The 18,010-nt window shown below is 59.1% G+C and overlaps 1 protein-coding gene across 1 annotated transcript; it reads right to left on the bottom strand.

The window, feature by feature from the left end:
• Positions 1–640: 640 nt before the first annotated feature.
• Positions 641–10,349, bottom strand: SLC25A34 (solute carrier family 25 member 34). The gene is made up of 5 exons (XM_075328316.1): positions 9,799–10,349; positions 4,796–4,861; positions 4,399–4,551; positions 2,011–2,145; positions 641–1,937 (listed from the first exon to the last, which is right to left on the bottom strand). Exons 1-5 carry the CDS (start codon positions 10,192–10,194, stop codon positions 1,761–1,763), a joined length of 927 nt encoding a protein of 308 aa, XP_075184431.1. The 5' UTR covers positions 10,195–10,349; the 3' UTR covers positions 641–1,760.
• Between the last annotated feature and the right edge of the window lie 7,661 nt (positions 10,350–18,010).

Raw genomic sequence — 18,010 nt, 5'->3', positions numbered from 1 at the left:
TCTGTATATATACACTGCACAGTACCACTCCTCCTGTCCTGTATACTGGGTGTAATCCTCAGTATATGTATTATGCTGTATATATACACTGCACAGTACCACTTCTCCTGTCCTGTATACTGGGTGTAATCCTCAGTGTCTGTATTATTCTGTATATATACACTGCACAGTACCACTTCTCCTGTCCTGTATACTGGGTGTAATCCTCAGTGTCTGTATTATTCTGTATATATACACTGCACAGTACCACTTCTCCTGTCCTGTATACTGGGTGTAATCCTCAGTATATGTATTATTCTGTATGTATACACTGCACAGTACCACTTCTCCTGTCCTGTATACTGGGTGTAATCCTCAGTGTCTGTATTATTCTGTATATATACACTGCACAGTACCACTTCTCCTGTCCTGTATACTGGGTGTAATCCTCAGTATCTGTATTATTCTGTATCTACGCACTGCACAGTTCCCCCTCGTCTCCGTATCTATACACTGCACAGTTCCCCCTCGCCTCCGTATCTACGCACTGCACAGTTCCCCCTCGCCTCCGTATCTACGCACTGCACAGTTCCCCCTCTTCTCTGTATATATACACATAGCAGGATCCCTCTGTATACAGATCAGTGATACGATGCACAGATTCCTGTAGGACATTTTATTTGTGTTCCTCCAGCAGGTGGCGCTCTGCACCAGGCTCTTTACTATTTGGCGTTTTTTCCTCGCAGATTTGTATTTCCACCTTCGCTCCTTTGTGTTTTCCTTCTGCCGCCTTTGTCTCTCCTCTATGTTCGGGGGGGGGGGGGGGGGGGGGGATGTGCGGTCGGGGGCCGCACCGGGTGGGGGACATTCGGATGATGTCACATTGACAGGTTAATGTTCTGATCAGGAGGACAATGACAAATATTAGTGCTGAGGGACATCATGGCTCCGCGTGGCCGGCAGCAGCGGCAGTCTCGTGGCCGGGCAGCAGCGGGCGTCACGTGGCCGGGCAGCAGCGGGCGTCTCGTGGCCGGGCAGCAGCGGGCGTCTCGTGGCCGGGCAGCAGCGGGCGTCTCGTGGCCGGGCAGCAGCGGGCGTCTCGTGGCCGGGCAGCAGCGGGCGTCTCGTGGCTGGGCAGCAGCGGGCGTCTCGTGGCCGGGCAGCAGCGGGCGTCACGTGGCCGGGCAGCAGCGGGCGTCTCGTGGCCGGGCAGCAGCGGGCACCATCCTCTCTGTGACGTCCTCTCCCATTATTAATGAGCACACCATGTCCCCGGCCTCGGTGGGGGCGCTATGGCTGCCGGACCCTGTAGTGGGGGCCTGGGGGAGGGCAACTGCACCCCTCGTGGTACATTTCTCGTGGCTGCGGTTAGTTTCGCGCCTCTGGAGATTGGATCTGCTCCTCGCCGTCCTGTCCCGTCCTCTCTGGGGGGTCTCTGGCCGGGCCCCGAGGAGCCGCTCTCTGGTGGCTCCGTCCTCTCCGGGGAGTCTCTGGCCGGGGGCTGCTCTCTGGTGGCTCCGCCCTCTCCAGGTGGAGGGGGGGGGTCTCTTGCCGGGCCCCAGGGGCCGCTCTCTGGTGGCTCAGTCCTCTCCGGGGAGTCTCTGGCCGGGGGCTGCTCTCTGGTGGCTCCGCCCTCTCCGGGTGGAGGGGGGGGGCGTCTCTGGCCGGGCCCCAGGGGCCGCTCTCTGGTGGCTCAGTCCTCTCCGGGGGGTCTCTGGTGGCTCAGTCCTCCCCGGGGTGGCTCCGCCCTCTCCAGGGGCCGCTCTCTGGTGGCTCCGCCCTCACTGGTGCTGGTAGTAGTACGTCATCTTCCTCAGCTCCTCCCAGAAGAGCAGGCTCAGGATGGTGTGCGGCCCCAGGCGGACGTAGGCCGGGACCAGCCCCTTGTACAGCGCCATCACTCCTTCCTTGTGCGCGATTTTCAGGAAACAGTCCAAGAACCCGCGGTAGAGGCGGCCCTGCGGAGAGACGAGCAAAGTGAGGAGCTGCACCAACAAACCGCCAAATACAAGCCCCCGGAGCTGCGCTCACCCGGCCCGCCACGTCCACAGGCTGGTTGTACAGGCGTGTGCTGACCACGTCAAATGGAGTCATCGCCACGGCAACGCCAACGCTGCTGATCATCCCTCCAGCCAACGGCACCAGCCAGCTGTCGTCAGGGAACCACTGCGGAGACAACCCTCATCATTACACCGCGCCGGCGACCACTGCGGCCCGCACTACAGCTCTGCGCTGGCGACCACTGCGGCCCGTACTACAGCTCTGCGCCGGCGACCACTGTGGCCCGTACTACAGCTCTGCGCCGGCGACCACTGCGGCCCGCAGTACAGCTCTGCGCCGGCGACCACTGCGGCCCGCACTACAGCTCTGCGCCGGCGACTACCGCGGCTCGTACGACAGCTCTGCGCCGGCGACTACCGCGGCTCGTACGACAGCTCTGCGCCGGCAACTACCGCAGCCCGTACTACAGCTCTGCGCCGGCGACTACTACGGCCCGTACTACAGCTCTGCGCCGGCGACTACCGCAGCCCACACTACAGCTCTGCGCCGGCGACTACCGCAGCCCGTACTACAGCTCTGCGCCGGCGACTACCGCAGCCCGCACTACAGCTCTGCGCCGGCGACTACCGCAGCCCGCACTACAGCTCTGCGCCGGCGACTACCGCAGCCCGCACTACAGCTCTGCGCCGGCGACTACCGCAGCCCGCACTACAGCTCTGCGCCGGCGACTACCGCAGCCCGCACTACAGCTCTGCGCCGGCGACTACCGCAGCCCGCACTACAGCTCTGCGCCGGCGACTACCGCAGCCCGCACTACAGCTCTGCGCCGGCGACTACCGCAGCCCGCACTACAGCTCTGCGCCGGCGACTACCGCAGCCCGCACTACAGCTCTGCGCCGGCGACCACCGCAGCCCGCACTACAGCTCTGCGCCGGTGACCAGCAGAGCCCTCACCACGCTGTGCTCAGCCCCTCACAATACAGCAGAGTCCCCCCACAACACTGCGCTCAGCCCCTCGTGATACAGCGGGGTGTAATGTGCAGTAATGGAGGGTCCCCCATGGACGGTGCTCGGGGGTCTCACCGATGACACTCGATCTGTACAAAGGTCGACAATTTATTTGCTCAGAGTAAAGAGATCTGGGCTCAGACGCACAAAGTCTAAAGGTCGGCGGCCGGGCAGCGCAGCATTGTGTCCCGCTAATCCGGAGGAGGATCAGGCGGCGCGCTCTCAGTGGCGGCGGGCTCCCAGTGGCGGCTCTCGCTCTGTCCGTTAGGACCTATGATATGTAATGATGGAGACGCTGCGGTGTCCGGTTAATGCAGCTCGAGCTGCCGAGAAAAGCATCAGATCCCCCCACCCGTTCACCGCTGCGCAGTCTGCATGAATCCGTACACCGCGGTCACAGCTCCGCGGATCATGGAGGAGTACGGCCCGGAGCCTGATCTACGCCCGCGGCGGTCCGTACTCCACTGTGACGGCGGCTTTTATTTCTGGAGCGACAGACGCTGTAATATCAATGTTTAATCAGAGTAACTTAACTGCCACGCGGCAGGTCAGCAGAATTAACCCATTCCTGTGCTGCGGCCACGCACGACCACTGCACGACCACGGGGGCCACATACAAGCCCATCACTTCATGACCCGCAGACGGCAGAGAAAGTGCTGCGTGTGCGGAGCAGCGGCGAATCCGTATATAACCCGCCATCGCTCACACATGCGTTGGTCACACCGGAAAACGAGAGGCAGGGATAATCGCCGGGGAAAGGTGAAGCCCACACAAGGAGGGCCGCGAAAGCAAGGGGCGCGAGGGGGGAGGGCCGCGAAAGCAAGGGGCGCGAGGGGGGAGGGCCGCGAAAGCAAGGGGCGCGAGGGGGGAGGGCCGCAAAAGCAGGGGCGAGCGGGGGACGGGCCGCGAAAGCAAGGGGTGCGAGGGGGGAGGGCCGCGAAAGCAGGGGCGAGCGGGGGACGGGCCGCGAAAGCAAGGGGCGCGAGGGGGGAGGGCCGCGAAAGCAAGAGGCGCGTGGGGGAGGGCCGCGAAAGCAAGGGGCGCGAGGGGGGAGGGCCGCGAAAGCAAGAGGCGCGTGGGGGAGGGCCGTGAAAGCAAGGGGCGCGTGGGGGAGGGCCGTGAAAGCCAGGGGCGCGTGGGGGAGGGCCGTGAAAGCAAGGGGCGCGTGGGGGAAGGGCCGCAAAAGCCAGGGGCGCGTGGGGGAGGGCCGCAAAAGCCAGGGGCGCGTGGGGGAGGGCCGCAAAAGCAAGGGGCGCGTGGGGGAGGGCCGCAAAAGCAAGGGGCGCGTGGGGGAGGGCCGCAAAAGCAAGGGGCGCATGGGGAGGACCGCAAAAGCAAGGGGCGGGTGGGGGAGGGCCGCAAAAGCAAGGGGCGCGCGGGGGAGGGTACATCGACCTCACGTCTCTTACCTTCTGTTTCTTGACCCAATCTTTAGCATTAGCAAATGTGGCCAGCTGCACTGCAGACCCCACCATGACTCGCGGGACGGCGCCGTTCACCCCGCGCCACAGGCCCAGGACCCCCTGCTTCCTGTAGATGGTCTCAAAGGCAGAACTGACGCTCTGAACAAAAGAGAAAGACCAGACAGAAGCTGGAGGTGTAATAGTCTGCAGGAGGTGGAGGAGCGATGCTCTGCAGTGGGGGAATAGTCTGCAGGAGGTGGAGGAGCGATGCTCTGCAGGAAAGCAGTGGCGGAATAGTCTGCAGGAGGTGGAGGAGCGATGCTCTGCAGGGGGGGCAGTGGGGGAATAGTCTGCAGGAGGAGCGATGCTCTGCAGGGAGACCCTGCCTCTGCGGACTCCTCACCTGGTGATTGTGCTGATGTCCCACAGCGATGGCGGCCACCGTCTGCGCCTGGAGATGCGTCTTCACCTGCGGAAGGGAGGAGGGGAGACATGAACCTGTGGGATGGACGCCGGCCTCAGACCACACGGAGCGTTCTGGGGTCAGGGCGAGGTGGAAGGGGGTGCCCAGGATGAGCAATGGGGAGCGCGCAGGGAAGGGAAGAGCGCCCGGGGGAAGACGGGGGACGAGGGGAGGGAGGAGCGCCCGGGGGGAAGACGGGGGACGAGGGGAGGGAGGAGCGCCCGGGGGAAGAGGGAAGGAAGGAGCGCCCGGGGGAAGACGGGGGACGAGGGGAGGGAGGAGCGCCCGGGGGACGAGGGAAGGAAGGAGCGCCCGGGGGGAAGACGGGGGACGAGGGGAGGAAGGAGCGCCCGGGGGAAGAGGGAAGGAAGGAGCGAGCGTCCGGGGGAAGACGGGGGAAGAGGGAAGGAAGGAAGGAGCGCCCGGGGGAAGAGGGAAGGAAGGAGCGAGCGTCCGGGGGAAGACGGGGGAAGAGGGAAGGAAGGAAGGAGCGCCCGGGGGAAGAGGGAAGGAAGGAGCGAGCGCCCGGGGGAAGAGGGAAGGAAGGAGCGAGCGCCCGGGGGAAGAGGGAAGGAAGGAGCGAGCGCCCGGGGGAAGAGGGAAGGAAGGAGCGCCCGGGGGAAGAGGGAAGGAAGGAGCGCCCGGGGGAAGAGGGAAGGAAGGAGCGCCCGGGGGAAGAGGGAAGGAAGGAGCGCCCGGGGGAAGAGGGAAGGAAGGAGCGCCCGGGGGAAGAGGGAAGGAAGGAGCGCCCGGGGGAAGACGGGGGACGAGGGGAGGGAGGAGCGCCCGGGGGAAGACGGGGGACGAGGGGAGGAAGGAGCGCCCGGGGGAAGACGGGGGACGAGGGGAGGGAGGAGCGCCCGGGGGAAGAGGGGAGGGAGGAGCGCCCGGGGGAAGACGGGGGACGAGGGGAGGGAGGAGCGCCCGCGGGAAGACGGGGGGACGAGGGGAGGGAGGAGCGCCCGGGGGGAAGAGGGAAGGAAGGAGCGCCCGGGGGAAGACGGGGGACGAGGGGAGGGAGGAGCGCCCGGGGGAAGAGGGAAGGGAGGAGCGCCCGGGGGAAGACGGGGGACGAGGGGAGGGAGGAGCGCCCGGGGGAAGAGGGAAGGGAGGAGCGCCCGGGGGAAGACGGGGGACGAGGGGAGGGAGGAGCGCCCGGGGGAAGACGGGGGACGAGGGAAGGAAGGAGCGCCCGCGGGAAGAGGGAAGGAAGGAGCGCCCGGGGGAAGACGGGGGACGAGGGGAGGGAGGAGCGCCCGGGGGAAGAGGGACGGAAGGAGCGCCCGGGGGAAGAGGGACGGAAGGAGCGCCCGGGGGAAGAGGGACGGAAGGAGCGCCCGGGGGAAGAGGGACGGAAGGAGCGCCCGGGGGAAGAGGGACGGAAGGAGCGCCCGGGGGAAGAGGGACGGAAGGAGCGCCCGGGGGAAGAGGGACGGAAGGAGCGCCCGGGGGAAGAGGGACGGAAGGAGCGCCCGGGGGAAGAGGGACGGAAGGAGCGCCCGGGGGAAGAGGAACGGAAGGAGCGCCCGGGGGAAGAGGGGGGACGAGGGGAGGGAGGAGCGCCCGGGGGAAGAGGGAAGGAAGGAGCGCCCGGGGGAAGAGGGAAGGAAGGAGCGCCCGGGGGAAGAGGGAAGGAAGGAGCGCCCGGGGGAAGAGGGAAGGAAGGAGCGCCCGGGGGAAGAGGGGAGGGAGGAGCGCCCGGGGGAAGAGGGGAGGGAGGAGCGCCCGGGGGAAGAGGGAAGGAAGGAGAGCCCGGGGGACGAGGGGAGGGAGGAGCGCCCGGGGGACGAGGGGAGGGAGGAGCGCCCGGGGGAAGACGGGGGACGAGGGAAGGAAGGAGCGCCCGGGGGACGAGGGAAGGAAGGAGCGCCCGGGGGACGAGGGAAGGAAGGAGCGCCCGGGGGACGAGGGAAGGAAGGAGCGCCCAGGGGAAGAGGGAAGGAAGGAGCGCCCGGGGGACGAGGGAAGGAAGGAGCGCCCGGGGGAAGAGGGAAGGAAGGAGCGCCCGGGGGAAGAGGGAAGGAAGGAGCGCCCGGGGGAAGAGGGAAGGAAGGAGCGCCCGGGGGAAGAGGGAAGGAAGGAGCGCCCGGGGGAAGACGGGGGACGAGGGGAGGGAGGAGCGCCCGGGGGACGAGGGAAGGAAGGAGCGCCCGGGGGACGAGGGAAGGAAGGAGCGCCCGGGGGAAGAGGGAAGGAAGGAGCGCCCGGGGGAAGACGGGGGACGAGGGGAGGGAGGAGCGCCCGGGGGAAGACGGGGGACGAGGGGAGGGAGGAGCGCCCGGGGGAAGACGGGGGACGAGGGAAGGAAGGAGCGCCCGGGGGAAGAGGGAAGGAAGGAGCGCCCGGGGGAAGACGGGGGACGAGGGGAGGGAGGAGCGCCCGGGGGAAGACGGGGGACGAGGGGAGGGAGGAGCGCCCGGGGGAAGACGGGGGACGAGGGGAGGGAGGAGCGCCCGGGGGAAGACGGGGGACGAGGGGAGGGAGGAGCGCCCGGGGGACGAGGGGAGGGAGGAGCGCCCGGGGGACGAGGGGAGGGAGGAGCGCCCGGGGGAAGACGGGGGACGAGGGAAGGAAGGAGCGCCCGGGGGACGAGGGAAGGAAGGAGCGCCCGGGGGACGAGGGAAGGAAGGAGTGCCCAGGGAGAGACGGGAGACGAGGGGAGGGAGGAACGCCCCGGGGGGGATGAGGGAAGGGAGGAGCGCCCGGGGGGGGGGGGGGGGGGGTCGCTTCCTTACAATGTATCAGTACAGCCAATCATGTGCAGTGTCACTGACACATTGTACCGAACCCCCAGCAGAGGAGAATGATCTGCCCCCATGTAACAGCAGAACAGAGTATTTCAGCCGCTCCCTTCCCCCGCCGGTCATTGCCACAGGTGTGGAAGATCTGGTCTGTATCACCACAAACCCCCAAAAATGTCTCCTCTAAGGATCCCGCGCTGAGCGCCCCGCCAGCCAATCCTGACACCAACACGGCTACCATCCGTGTACAATGTTACATGGGGCTGCCGGCGCCCTCCTCCTCCTCACCATTACATGGGACTGTCGGCGCCCTCCTCCTCATTACATGGGACTGCCGGTGCCCCCCTCCTCCTCATTACATGGGACTGCCGACACCCTCCTCCTCCTCCTCACCATTAGGCCTCTTTCACACGTCAGTATTTTGCATCCGCGTGTCATCCGCGTGTCCTCCGCGTGTCCTCCGCATGTCATCCGTGTTTGGAGGCCAAAACAAGGAGTTAAACTTCTAGAGAAGAGCTAGAATTGAAAGACTGACCCCCGTCCTGTTGTGGAGACGCTCCTGGTTTTGGCCTCCAAACACTGATGACACCCTGATGCAAAATACTGACGTGTGAAAGAGGCCTTACATGGGGCTGCCGGCGCCCTCCTCCGCACCGTAACATGGGGCTGCCGGCGCCCTCCTCCGCACCGTTACATGGGGCTGCCGGCGCCCTCCTCCGCACCGTAACATGGGGCTGCCGGCGCCCTCCTCCGCACCGTAACATGGGGCTGCCGGCGCCCTCCTCCGCACCGTAACATGGGGCTGCCGGCGCCCTCCTCCGCACCGTAACAAGGGGCTGCCGGCGCCCTCCTCCGCACCGTAACATGGGGCTGCCGGCGCCCTCCTCCGCACCGTAACAAGGGGCTGCCGGCGCCCTCCTCCGCACCGTAACATGGGGCTGCCGGCGCCCTCCTCCGCACCGTAACATGGGGCTGCCGGCACCCTCCTCCGCACCGTTACATGGGGCTGCCGGCGCCCTCCTCCGCACCGTTACATGAGGCTGCCGGCGCCCTCCTCCGCACCGTAACAAGGGGCTGCCGGCGCCCTCCTCCGCACCGTAACAAGGGGCTGCCGGCGCCCTCCTCCGCACCGTTACATGGGGCTGCCGGCGCCCTCCTCCGCACCGTTACATGGGGCTGCCGGCGCCCTCCTCCGCACCGTTACATGGGGCTGCCGGCGCCCTCCTCCGCACCGTTACATGGGGCTGCCGGCGCCCTCCTCCGCACCGTTACATGGGGCTGCCGGCGCCCTCCTCCGCACCGTTACATGGGGCTGCCGGCGCCCTCCTCCTCCGCACCGTTACATGGGGCTGCTGGCGCCCTCTCCGCACCGTTACATGGGGCTGCCGGCGCCCTCCTCCTCCGCACCGTTACATGGGGCTGCTGGCGCCCTCTCCGCACCGTTACATGGGGCTGCCGGCGCCCTCCTCCTCCGCACCGTTACATGGGGCTGCCGGCGCCCTCCTCCTCCGCACCGTTACATGGGGCTGCCGGCGCCCTCCTCCTCTTACATGGGGCTGCTGGCGCCCTCCTCCTCTTACATGGGGCTGCCGGCGCCCTCCTCCGCACCGTTACATGGGGCTGCCGGCGCCCTCCTCCTCCGCACCGTTACATGGGGCTGCCGGCGCCCTCCTCCTCCGCACCGTAACATGGGGCTGCCGGCGCCCTCCTCCGCACCGTAACATGGGGCTGCCGGCGCCCTCCTCCGCACCGTAACATGGGGCTGCCGGCGCCCTCCTCCGCACCGTAACATGGGGCTGCTGGCGCCCTCTCCGCACCGTTACATGGGGCTGCCGGCGCCCTCCTCCGCACCGTTACATGAGGCTGCCGGCGCCCTCCTCCGCACCGTAACATGGGGCTGCCGGCGCCCTCCTCCGCACCGTTACATGGGGCTGCCGGCGCCCTCCTCCGCACCGTTACATGGGGCTGCCGGCGCCCTCCTCCTCCGCACCGTTACATGGGGCTGCCGGCGCCCTCCTCCTCCGCACCGTTACATGGGGCTGCCGGCGCCCTCCTCCTCCGCACCGTTACATGGGGCTGCCGGCGCCCTCCTCCGCACCGTTACATGGGGCTGCCGGCGCCCTCCTCCTCCGCACCGTTACATGGGGCTGCCGGCGCCCTCCTCCGCACCGTTACATGGGCTGTGTCGGGGCCATCACTCACCAGATACGCGGGGCTTCCCACGAACGCCCCCAGGGCTCCGGCCGCCGCCCCCGCGGCCACGTTGCCCCCCGGCTGCTCGGTCAGGCCGCTGCCCTGCGCGTGCGAGTAGAGGTAGAAGCGGACGCCGTTCATCAGGCCCTGGTAGAGCAGCGCCGCCGTCAGCCCCTTCTGCAGCCCCCGCAGCCCGTCCGCGCGGCCCACCGCCAGCATCGCCTGCAGCACGCCCCGGTAGTGGCGCGGGTACGAGCCCCGGGAGCGCAGCTCTCCCTGCAGCTGCAGCCGCGTCTTCACCACCTCCAGCGGGTTCGTGAACACACAGGCCATGCAGCAGGCGGCGGCGCCCAGCACCAGGTCCACCGGCGGAGACACGGGGGCGCCCGGCGGAGGGGTCGCCATGGTGATCCCGGGAGCGGCCGTCACAGCCGAGCCGCCATCAGCCCCGCGCGCCTGTGCTCTCTGGTGTCAGCCAGCAGCGCCAAGTACAGGGAGCCGGAACCGCGGAGCGCAGCGGCGGACTCATCTCCGGGAGTCTCAGCTCCGCCCCACAGCTAACTGCCGACCTATCCGCGGCCTCCATCCAGCACACACCTCCAGCCGCACGTCACGTGCCGACAAGGTCACGTCCTGATTGGTGTCTGCGGTCAGAGCGCGACAAGGACGAGTGCGAATCTCACTGTGTACAGAGGGCGCAGGCTCCCTGCTGCCACCTACAGGCGAGGACCTGTCACTGCAAGTACTGAGGACAGCGGGGCGGAGCCACACCGTTGACGTCACAGAGAGTGCACGGAGGAGCACAAGCGCCCCCTGCAGGAGGAACCAGCAAAAGCCAGGAATAGGGAGAGCGCAGCACTGACCCCTGCTGGACGGGGGAGGAAAAGCAGCGCGAACCGGAAACTGCAGAGCATCGCAACTACTGATAACGTATCCTGCAGCGCATTACACCACTGACCTCTCTGCAGAGCATCGCTCCTCCACCTCCTGACACATACATAGTGATATATCCTGCAGAGTATTACACCACTGACCTCTCTGCAGAGCATCGCTCTTCCACCTCCTGACACATACATAGTGATATATCCAGCAGATTATTACACCCCTGACCTCTCTGCAGAGCATCGCTCTTCCACCTCCTGACACATACATAGTGATATATCCTGCAGATTATTACACCACTGACCTCTCTGCAGAGCATCGCTCCTCCACCTCCTGACACATACATAGTGATATATCTTGCAGATTATTACACCACTGACCTCTCTGCAGAGCATCGCTCCTCCACCTCCTGACACATACATAGTGATATATCCTGCAGATTATTACACCACTGACCTCTCTGCAGAGCATCACTCCTCCACCTCCTGACACATACATAGTGATATATCCTGCAGAGTATTACACCACTAACCTCTCTGCAGAGCATCGCTCCTCCACCTCCTGACACATACATAGTGATATATCCTGCAGATTATTACACCTCTGACCTCTCTGCAGAGCATCGCTCCTCCACCTCCTGACACATACATAGTGATATATCCTGCAGAGTATTACACCACTGACCTCTCTGCAGAGCATCGCTCCTCTACCTCCTGACACATACATAGTGATATATCCTGCAGATTATTACACCACTGACCTCTCTGCAGAGCATCGCTCCTCCACCTCCTGATACATACATAGTGATATATCTGCAGAGTATTACACCACTGACCTCTCTGCAGAGCATCGCTCCTCCACCTCCTGACAGATACATAGTGATATATCCTGCAGATTATTACTCCACTGACCTATCTGCAGAGCATCGCTCCTCCACCTCCTGACACATACATAGTGATATATCCTGCAGAGTATTACACCACTGACCTCTCTGCAGAGCATCGCTCCTCTACCTCCTGACACATACATAGTAATATATCCTGCAGATTATTACACCACTGACCTCTCTGCAGAGCATCGCTCCTCCACCTCCTGATACATGCATAGTGATATATCCTGCAGATTATTACACCACTGACCTCTCTGCAGAGCATCACTCCTCCACCTCCTGACACATACATAGTGATATATCCTGCAGATTATTACACCACTGACCTCTCTGCAGAGCATCGCTCCTCTACCTCCTGACACATACATAGTAATATATCCTGCAGATTATTACACCACTGACCTCTCTGCAGAGCATCGCTCCTCCACCTCCTGACACATACATAGTGATATATCCTGCAGATTATTACACCACTGACCTCTCTGCAGAGCATCGCTCCTCTACCTCCTGACACATACATAGTAATATATCCTGCAGATTATTACACCACTGACCTCTCTGCAGAGCATCGCTCCTCCACCTCCTGACACATACATAGTGATATATCCTGCAGATTATTACACCACTGACCTCTCTGCAGAGCATCGCTCCTCCACCTCCTGACACATACATAGTGATATATCCTGCAGATTATTACACCACTGTCCTCTCTGCAGAGCATCGCTCCTCCACCTCCTGACACATACATAGTGATATATCCTGCAGATTATTACACCACTGACCTCTCTGCAGAGCATCGCTCCTCCACCTCCTGACACATACATAGTGATATATCCTGCAGATTATTACACCACTGACCTCTCTGCAGAGCATCGCTCCTCCACCTCCTGACACATACATAGTGATATATCCTGCAGATTATTACACCACTGACTTCTCTGCAGAGCATTGCTCCTCCACCTCCTGACACATACATAGTGATATATCCTGCAGATTATTACACCACTGACCTCTCTGCAGAGCATTGCTCCTCCACCTCCTGACAGATACATAGTGATATATATCTGCAGATTATTACACCACTGACCTCTCTGCAGAGCATCGCTCCTCCACCTCCTGACAGATACATAGTGATATATCCTGCAGATTATTACACCTCTGACCTCTCTGCAGAGCATCGCTCCTCCACCTCCTGACAGATACATAGTGATATATCCTGCAGATTATTACACCTCTGACCTCTCTGCAGAGCATCGCTCCTCCACCTCCTGCCAAATACATAGTGATATATCTGCAGATTATTACACCACTGCCCTCTCTGCAGAGCATCGCTCCTCCACCTCCTGACAGATACATAGTGATATATCCTGCAGATTATTACACCACTGACCTCTCTGCAGAGCATTGCTCCTCCACCTCCTGACACATACATAGTGATATACCCTGCAGATTATTACACCACTGACCTCTCTGCAGAGCATCGCTCCTCCCCCTCCTGACACATACATAGTGATATATCTGCAGATTATTACACCACTGCCCTCTCTGCAGAGCATCGCTCCTCCACCTCCTGACAGATACATAGTGATATATCCTGCAGATTATTACACCACTGACCTCTCTGCAGAGCATCGTTCCTCCACCTCCTGACAGATACATAGTGATATATCCTGCAGAGTATTACACCACTGACCTCTCTGCAGAGCATTGCTCCTCCACCTCCTGACAGATACATAGTGATATATATCTGCAGATTATTACACCACTGACCTCTCTGCAGAGCATCGCTCCTCCACCTCCTGACAGATACATAGTGATATATCCTGCAGATTATTACACCTCTGACCTCTCTGCAGAGCATCGCTCCTCCACCTCCTGCCAAATACATAGTGATATATCTGCAGATTATTACACCACTGCCCTCTCTGCAGAGCATCGCTCCTTCACCTCCTGACAGATACATAGTGATATATCTGCAGATTATTACACCTCTGACCTCTCTGCAGAGCATCGCTCCTCCAACTCCTGACAGACACATAGTGATATATCCTGCAGATTATTACACAACTGACCTCTCTGCAGAGCATCGCTCCTCCACCTCCTGACACATACATAGTGATATATCCTGCAGATTATTACACCACTGACCTCTCTGCAGAGCATCGCTCCTCCACCTCCTGACACATACATAGTGATATATCCTGCAGATTATTACTCCACTGACCTATCTGCAGAGCATCGCTCCTCCACCTCCTGACACATACATAGTGATATATCCTGCAGATTATTACACCACTGACCTCTCTGCAGAGCATCGCTCCTCCACCTCCTGACACATACATAGTGATATATCCTGCAGATTATTACACCACTGACCTCTCTGCAGAGCATCGCTCCTCCACCTCCTGACACATACATAGTGATATATCCTGCAGATTATTACTCCACTGACCTATCTGCAGAGCATCGCTCCTCCACCTCCTGACACATACATAGTGATATATCCTGCAGATTATTACACCACTGACCTCTCTGCAGAGCATCGCTCCTCCACCTCCTGACACATACATAGTGATATATCCTGCAGATTATTACACCACTGACCTCTCTGAAGAGCATCGCTCCTCCACCTCCTGACACATACATAGTGATATATCCTGCAGATTATTACACAACTGACCTCTCTGAAGAGCATCGCTCCTCCACCTCCTGACACATACATAGTGATATATCCTGCAGATTATTACACCACTGACCTCTCTGCAGAGCATCGCTCCTCCACCTCCTGACACATACATAGTGATATATCCTGCAGATTATTACACCACTGACCTCTCTGCAGAGCATCGCTCCTCCACCTCCTGACACATATAGTGATATATCCTGCAGATTATTACACCACTGACCTCTCTGCAGAGCATCGCTCCTCCACCTCCTGACACATACATCGTGATATATCCAGCAGAGTATTACACCACTGACCTCTCTGCAGAGCATCGCTCCTCCACCTCCTGACAGATACATAATGATATATCCTGCAGATTATTACACCACTGACCTCGCTGCAGAGCATCGCTCCTCCACCTCCTGACAGATACATAATGATATATCCTGCAGATTATTACACCACTGACCTCTGCAGAGCATCGCTCCTCCACCTCCTGACACATACATAGTGATATATCTGCAGATTATTACACCACTGACCTCTCTGCAGAGCATTGCTCCTCCACCTCCTGACACATACATAGTGATATATATCTGCAGATTATTACACCACTGACCTCTCTGCAGAGCATCGCTCCTCCACCTCCTGACAGATGCATAGTGATATATCCTGCAGATTATTACACCCCTGACCTCTCTGCAGAGCATCACTCCTCCACCTCCTGACACATGCATAGTGATATATCCTGCAGATTATTACACCACTGACCTCTCTGCAGAGCATCGCTCCTCCACCTCCTGACAGATACATAGTGATATATCCTGCAGATTATTACACCACTGACCTCTCTGCAGAGCATCGCTCCTCCACGTCCTGACACATACATAGGGATATATCCTGCAGATTATTACACCACTGACCTCTCTGCAGAGCATCGCTCCTCCACGTCCTGACACATACATAGGGATATATCCTGCAGATTATTACACCACTGACCTCTCTGCAGAGCATCGCTCCAACCCCTCCTGGCAGATAGTGATATATCCTGCAGATTATTACACCACTGACCTCTGCAGAGCATCGCTCCTCCACCTCCTGACACATGCATAGTGATATATCCTGCAGATTATTACACCACTGACCTCTCTGCAGAGCATCGCTCCTCCACCTCCTGACACATAGTGATATATCCTGCAGATTATTACACCACTGGCCTCTCTGCAGAGCATCACTCCTTCACCTCCTGACACATGCATAGTGATATATCCTGCAGATTATTACACCACTGACCTCTCTGCAGAGCATCGCTCCTCCACCTCCTGACAGATACATAGTGATATATCCTGCAGATTATTACACCACTGACCTCTCTGCAGAGCATCACTCCTCCACCTCCTGACAGATACATAGTGATATATCCTGCAGATTATTACACCACAGACCTCTCTGCAGAGCATCGCTCCTCCACCTCCTGACAGATACATAGTGATATATCCTGCAGAGTATTACACCACTGACGTCTCTGCAGAGCATCGCTCCTCCACCTCCTGACACATGGTGATATATCCTGCAGATTATTACACCACTGACCTCTCTGCAGAGCATCGCTCCTCCACCTCCTGCCAAATACATAGTAATATATCCTGCAGATTATTACACCACTGACCTCTCTGCAGAGCATCGCTCCTCCACCTCCTGACACATACATAGTGATATATCCTGCAGATTATTACACCACTGACCTCTCTGCAGAACATCGCTCCTCCACCTCCTGACACATAGTAATATATCCTGCAGATTATTACACCACTGACCTCTCTGCAGAGCATCACTCCTCCACCTCTTGACAGATACATAGTGATATATCCTGCAGAATATTACACCACTGACCTCTCTGCAGAGCATCGCTCCTCCACCTCCTGACAGACACATAGTGAAATATTCTGCAGATTATTACACCACTGACCTCTCTGCAGAGCATCGCTCCTCCACCTCCTGCCAAATACATAGTGATATATTCTGCAGATTATTACACCACTGACCTCTCTGCAGAGCATCACTCCTCCACCTCCTGACACATACATAGGGATATATTCTGCAGATTATTACACCCCTGACCTCTCTGCAGAGCATCGCTCCTCCACCTCCTGACACATACATAGTGATATATACTGCAGATTATTACACCCCTGACCTCTCTGCAGAGCATCACTCCTCCACCTCCTGACACATGCATAGTGATATATCCTGCAGATTATTACACCACTGACCTCTCTGCAGAGCATCACTCCTCCACCTCCTGACACATGCATAGTGATATATCCTGCAGATTATTACACCACTGACCTCTCTGCAGAGCATCACTCCTCCACCTCCTGACACATACATAGGGATATATCCTGCAGATTATTACACCCCTAACCTCTCTGCAGAGCATCACTCCTCCACCTCCTGACACATGCATAGTGATATATCCTGCAGATTATTACACCACTGACCTCTCTGCAGAGCATCACTCCTCCACCTCCTGACACATACATAGGGATATATCCTGCAGATTATTACACCCCTAACCTCTCTGCAGAGCATTGCTCCTCCACCTCCTGACAGATACATAGTGATATATCCTGCAGATTATTACACCACTGACCTCTCTGCAGAGCATCACTCCTCCACCTCCTAACAGATACATAGTGATATATCCTGCAGATTATTACGCCACTGACCTCTCTGCAGAGCATCGCTCCTCCACCTCCTGAGACATACATAGTGATATATCCTGCAGAGTACTACACCACTGACCTCTCTGCAGAGCATCGCTCCTCCACCTCCTGACACATACATAGTGATATATCCTGCAGAGTACTACACCACTGACCTCTCTGCAGAGCATCACTCCTCCACCTCCTGACACATACATAGTGATATAGCCTGCAGATTATTACACCACTGACCTCTCTGCAGAGCATCGCTCCTCCACCTCCTGACACATACATAGTGATATATCCTGCAGATTATTACACCACTGACCTCTCTGCAGAACATCGCTCCTCCACCTCCTGACACATAGTAATATATCCTGCAGAATATTACACCACTGACCTCTCTGCAGAGCATCGCTCCTCCACCTCCTGACAGATACATAGTGATATATCCTGCAGACTATTACACCACTGACCTCTCTGCAAAGCATCGCTCCTCCACCTCCTGACACATACATAGTGATATATACTGCAGATTATTACACAACTGACCTCTCTGCAGAGCATCGCTCCTCCACCTTCTGACAGATACATAGTGATATATCCTGCAGAGTATTACACCACTGACCTCTCTGCAGAGCATCGCTCCTCCACCTCCTGACAGATACATAGTGATATATCCTGCAGAGTATTACACCACTGACCTCTGCAGAACATCACTCCTCCACCTTCTGACACATACATAGTGATATATCCTGCAGATTATTACACCACTGACCTCTCTGCAGAGCATCGCTCCTCCACCTCCTGGCAGATAGTGATATATCCTGCAGATTATTACACCACTAACCTCTCTGCAGAGCATCGCTCCTCCACCTCCTGACAGATACATAGTGATATATCCTGCAGATTATTACACCACTGACCTCTCTGCAGAGCATCGCTCCTCCACCTCCTGACACATAGTGATATATCCTGCAGATTATTACACCACTGACCTCTCTGCAGAGCATCGCTCCTCCACCTCCTGACAGATACATAGTGATATATCCTGCAGACTATTACACCACTGACCTCTCT

The sequence above is a fragment of the Anomaloglossus baeobatrachus genome, chromosome 11 (assembly GCF_048569485.1).
Source record: "Anomaloglossus baeobatrachus isolate aAnoBae1 chromosome 11, aAnoBae1.hap1, whole genome shotgun sequence".
In the NCBI taxonomy this organism is placed as follows: domain Eukaryota; kingdom Metazoa; phylum Chordata; class Amphibia; order Anura; family Aromobatidae; genus Anomaloglossus; species Anomaloglossus baeobatrachus.
The sequence above is the reverse complement of the archived record's forward strand: the minus strand, read 5'-3'. Positions and strand labels throughout refer to the sequence as shown.

Coding starts and splice junctions, on each gene's coding strand:
- SLC25A34 (XM_075328316.1), bottom strand. CDS start 10,194: ATGGCGACCCCTCCGCCGGGCGCCCCCGTGTCTCCGCCGGTGGACCTG. Junction 2,146..4,398: donor ATTGGGTCAAGAAACAGAAG/GTAAGAGACGTG, acceptor TTGTCTCCGCAG/TGGTTCCCTGACGACAGCTG. Junction 1,938..2,010: donor CTGTGGACGTGGCGGGCCGG/GTGAGCGCAGCT, acceptor GTCTCTCCGCAG/GGCCGCCTCTACCGCGGGTT.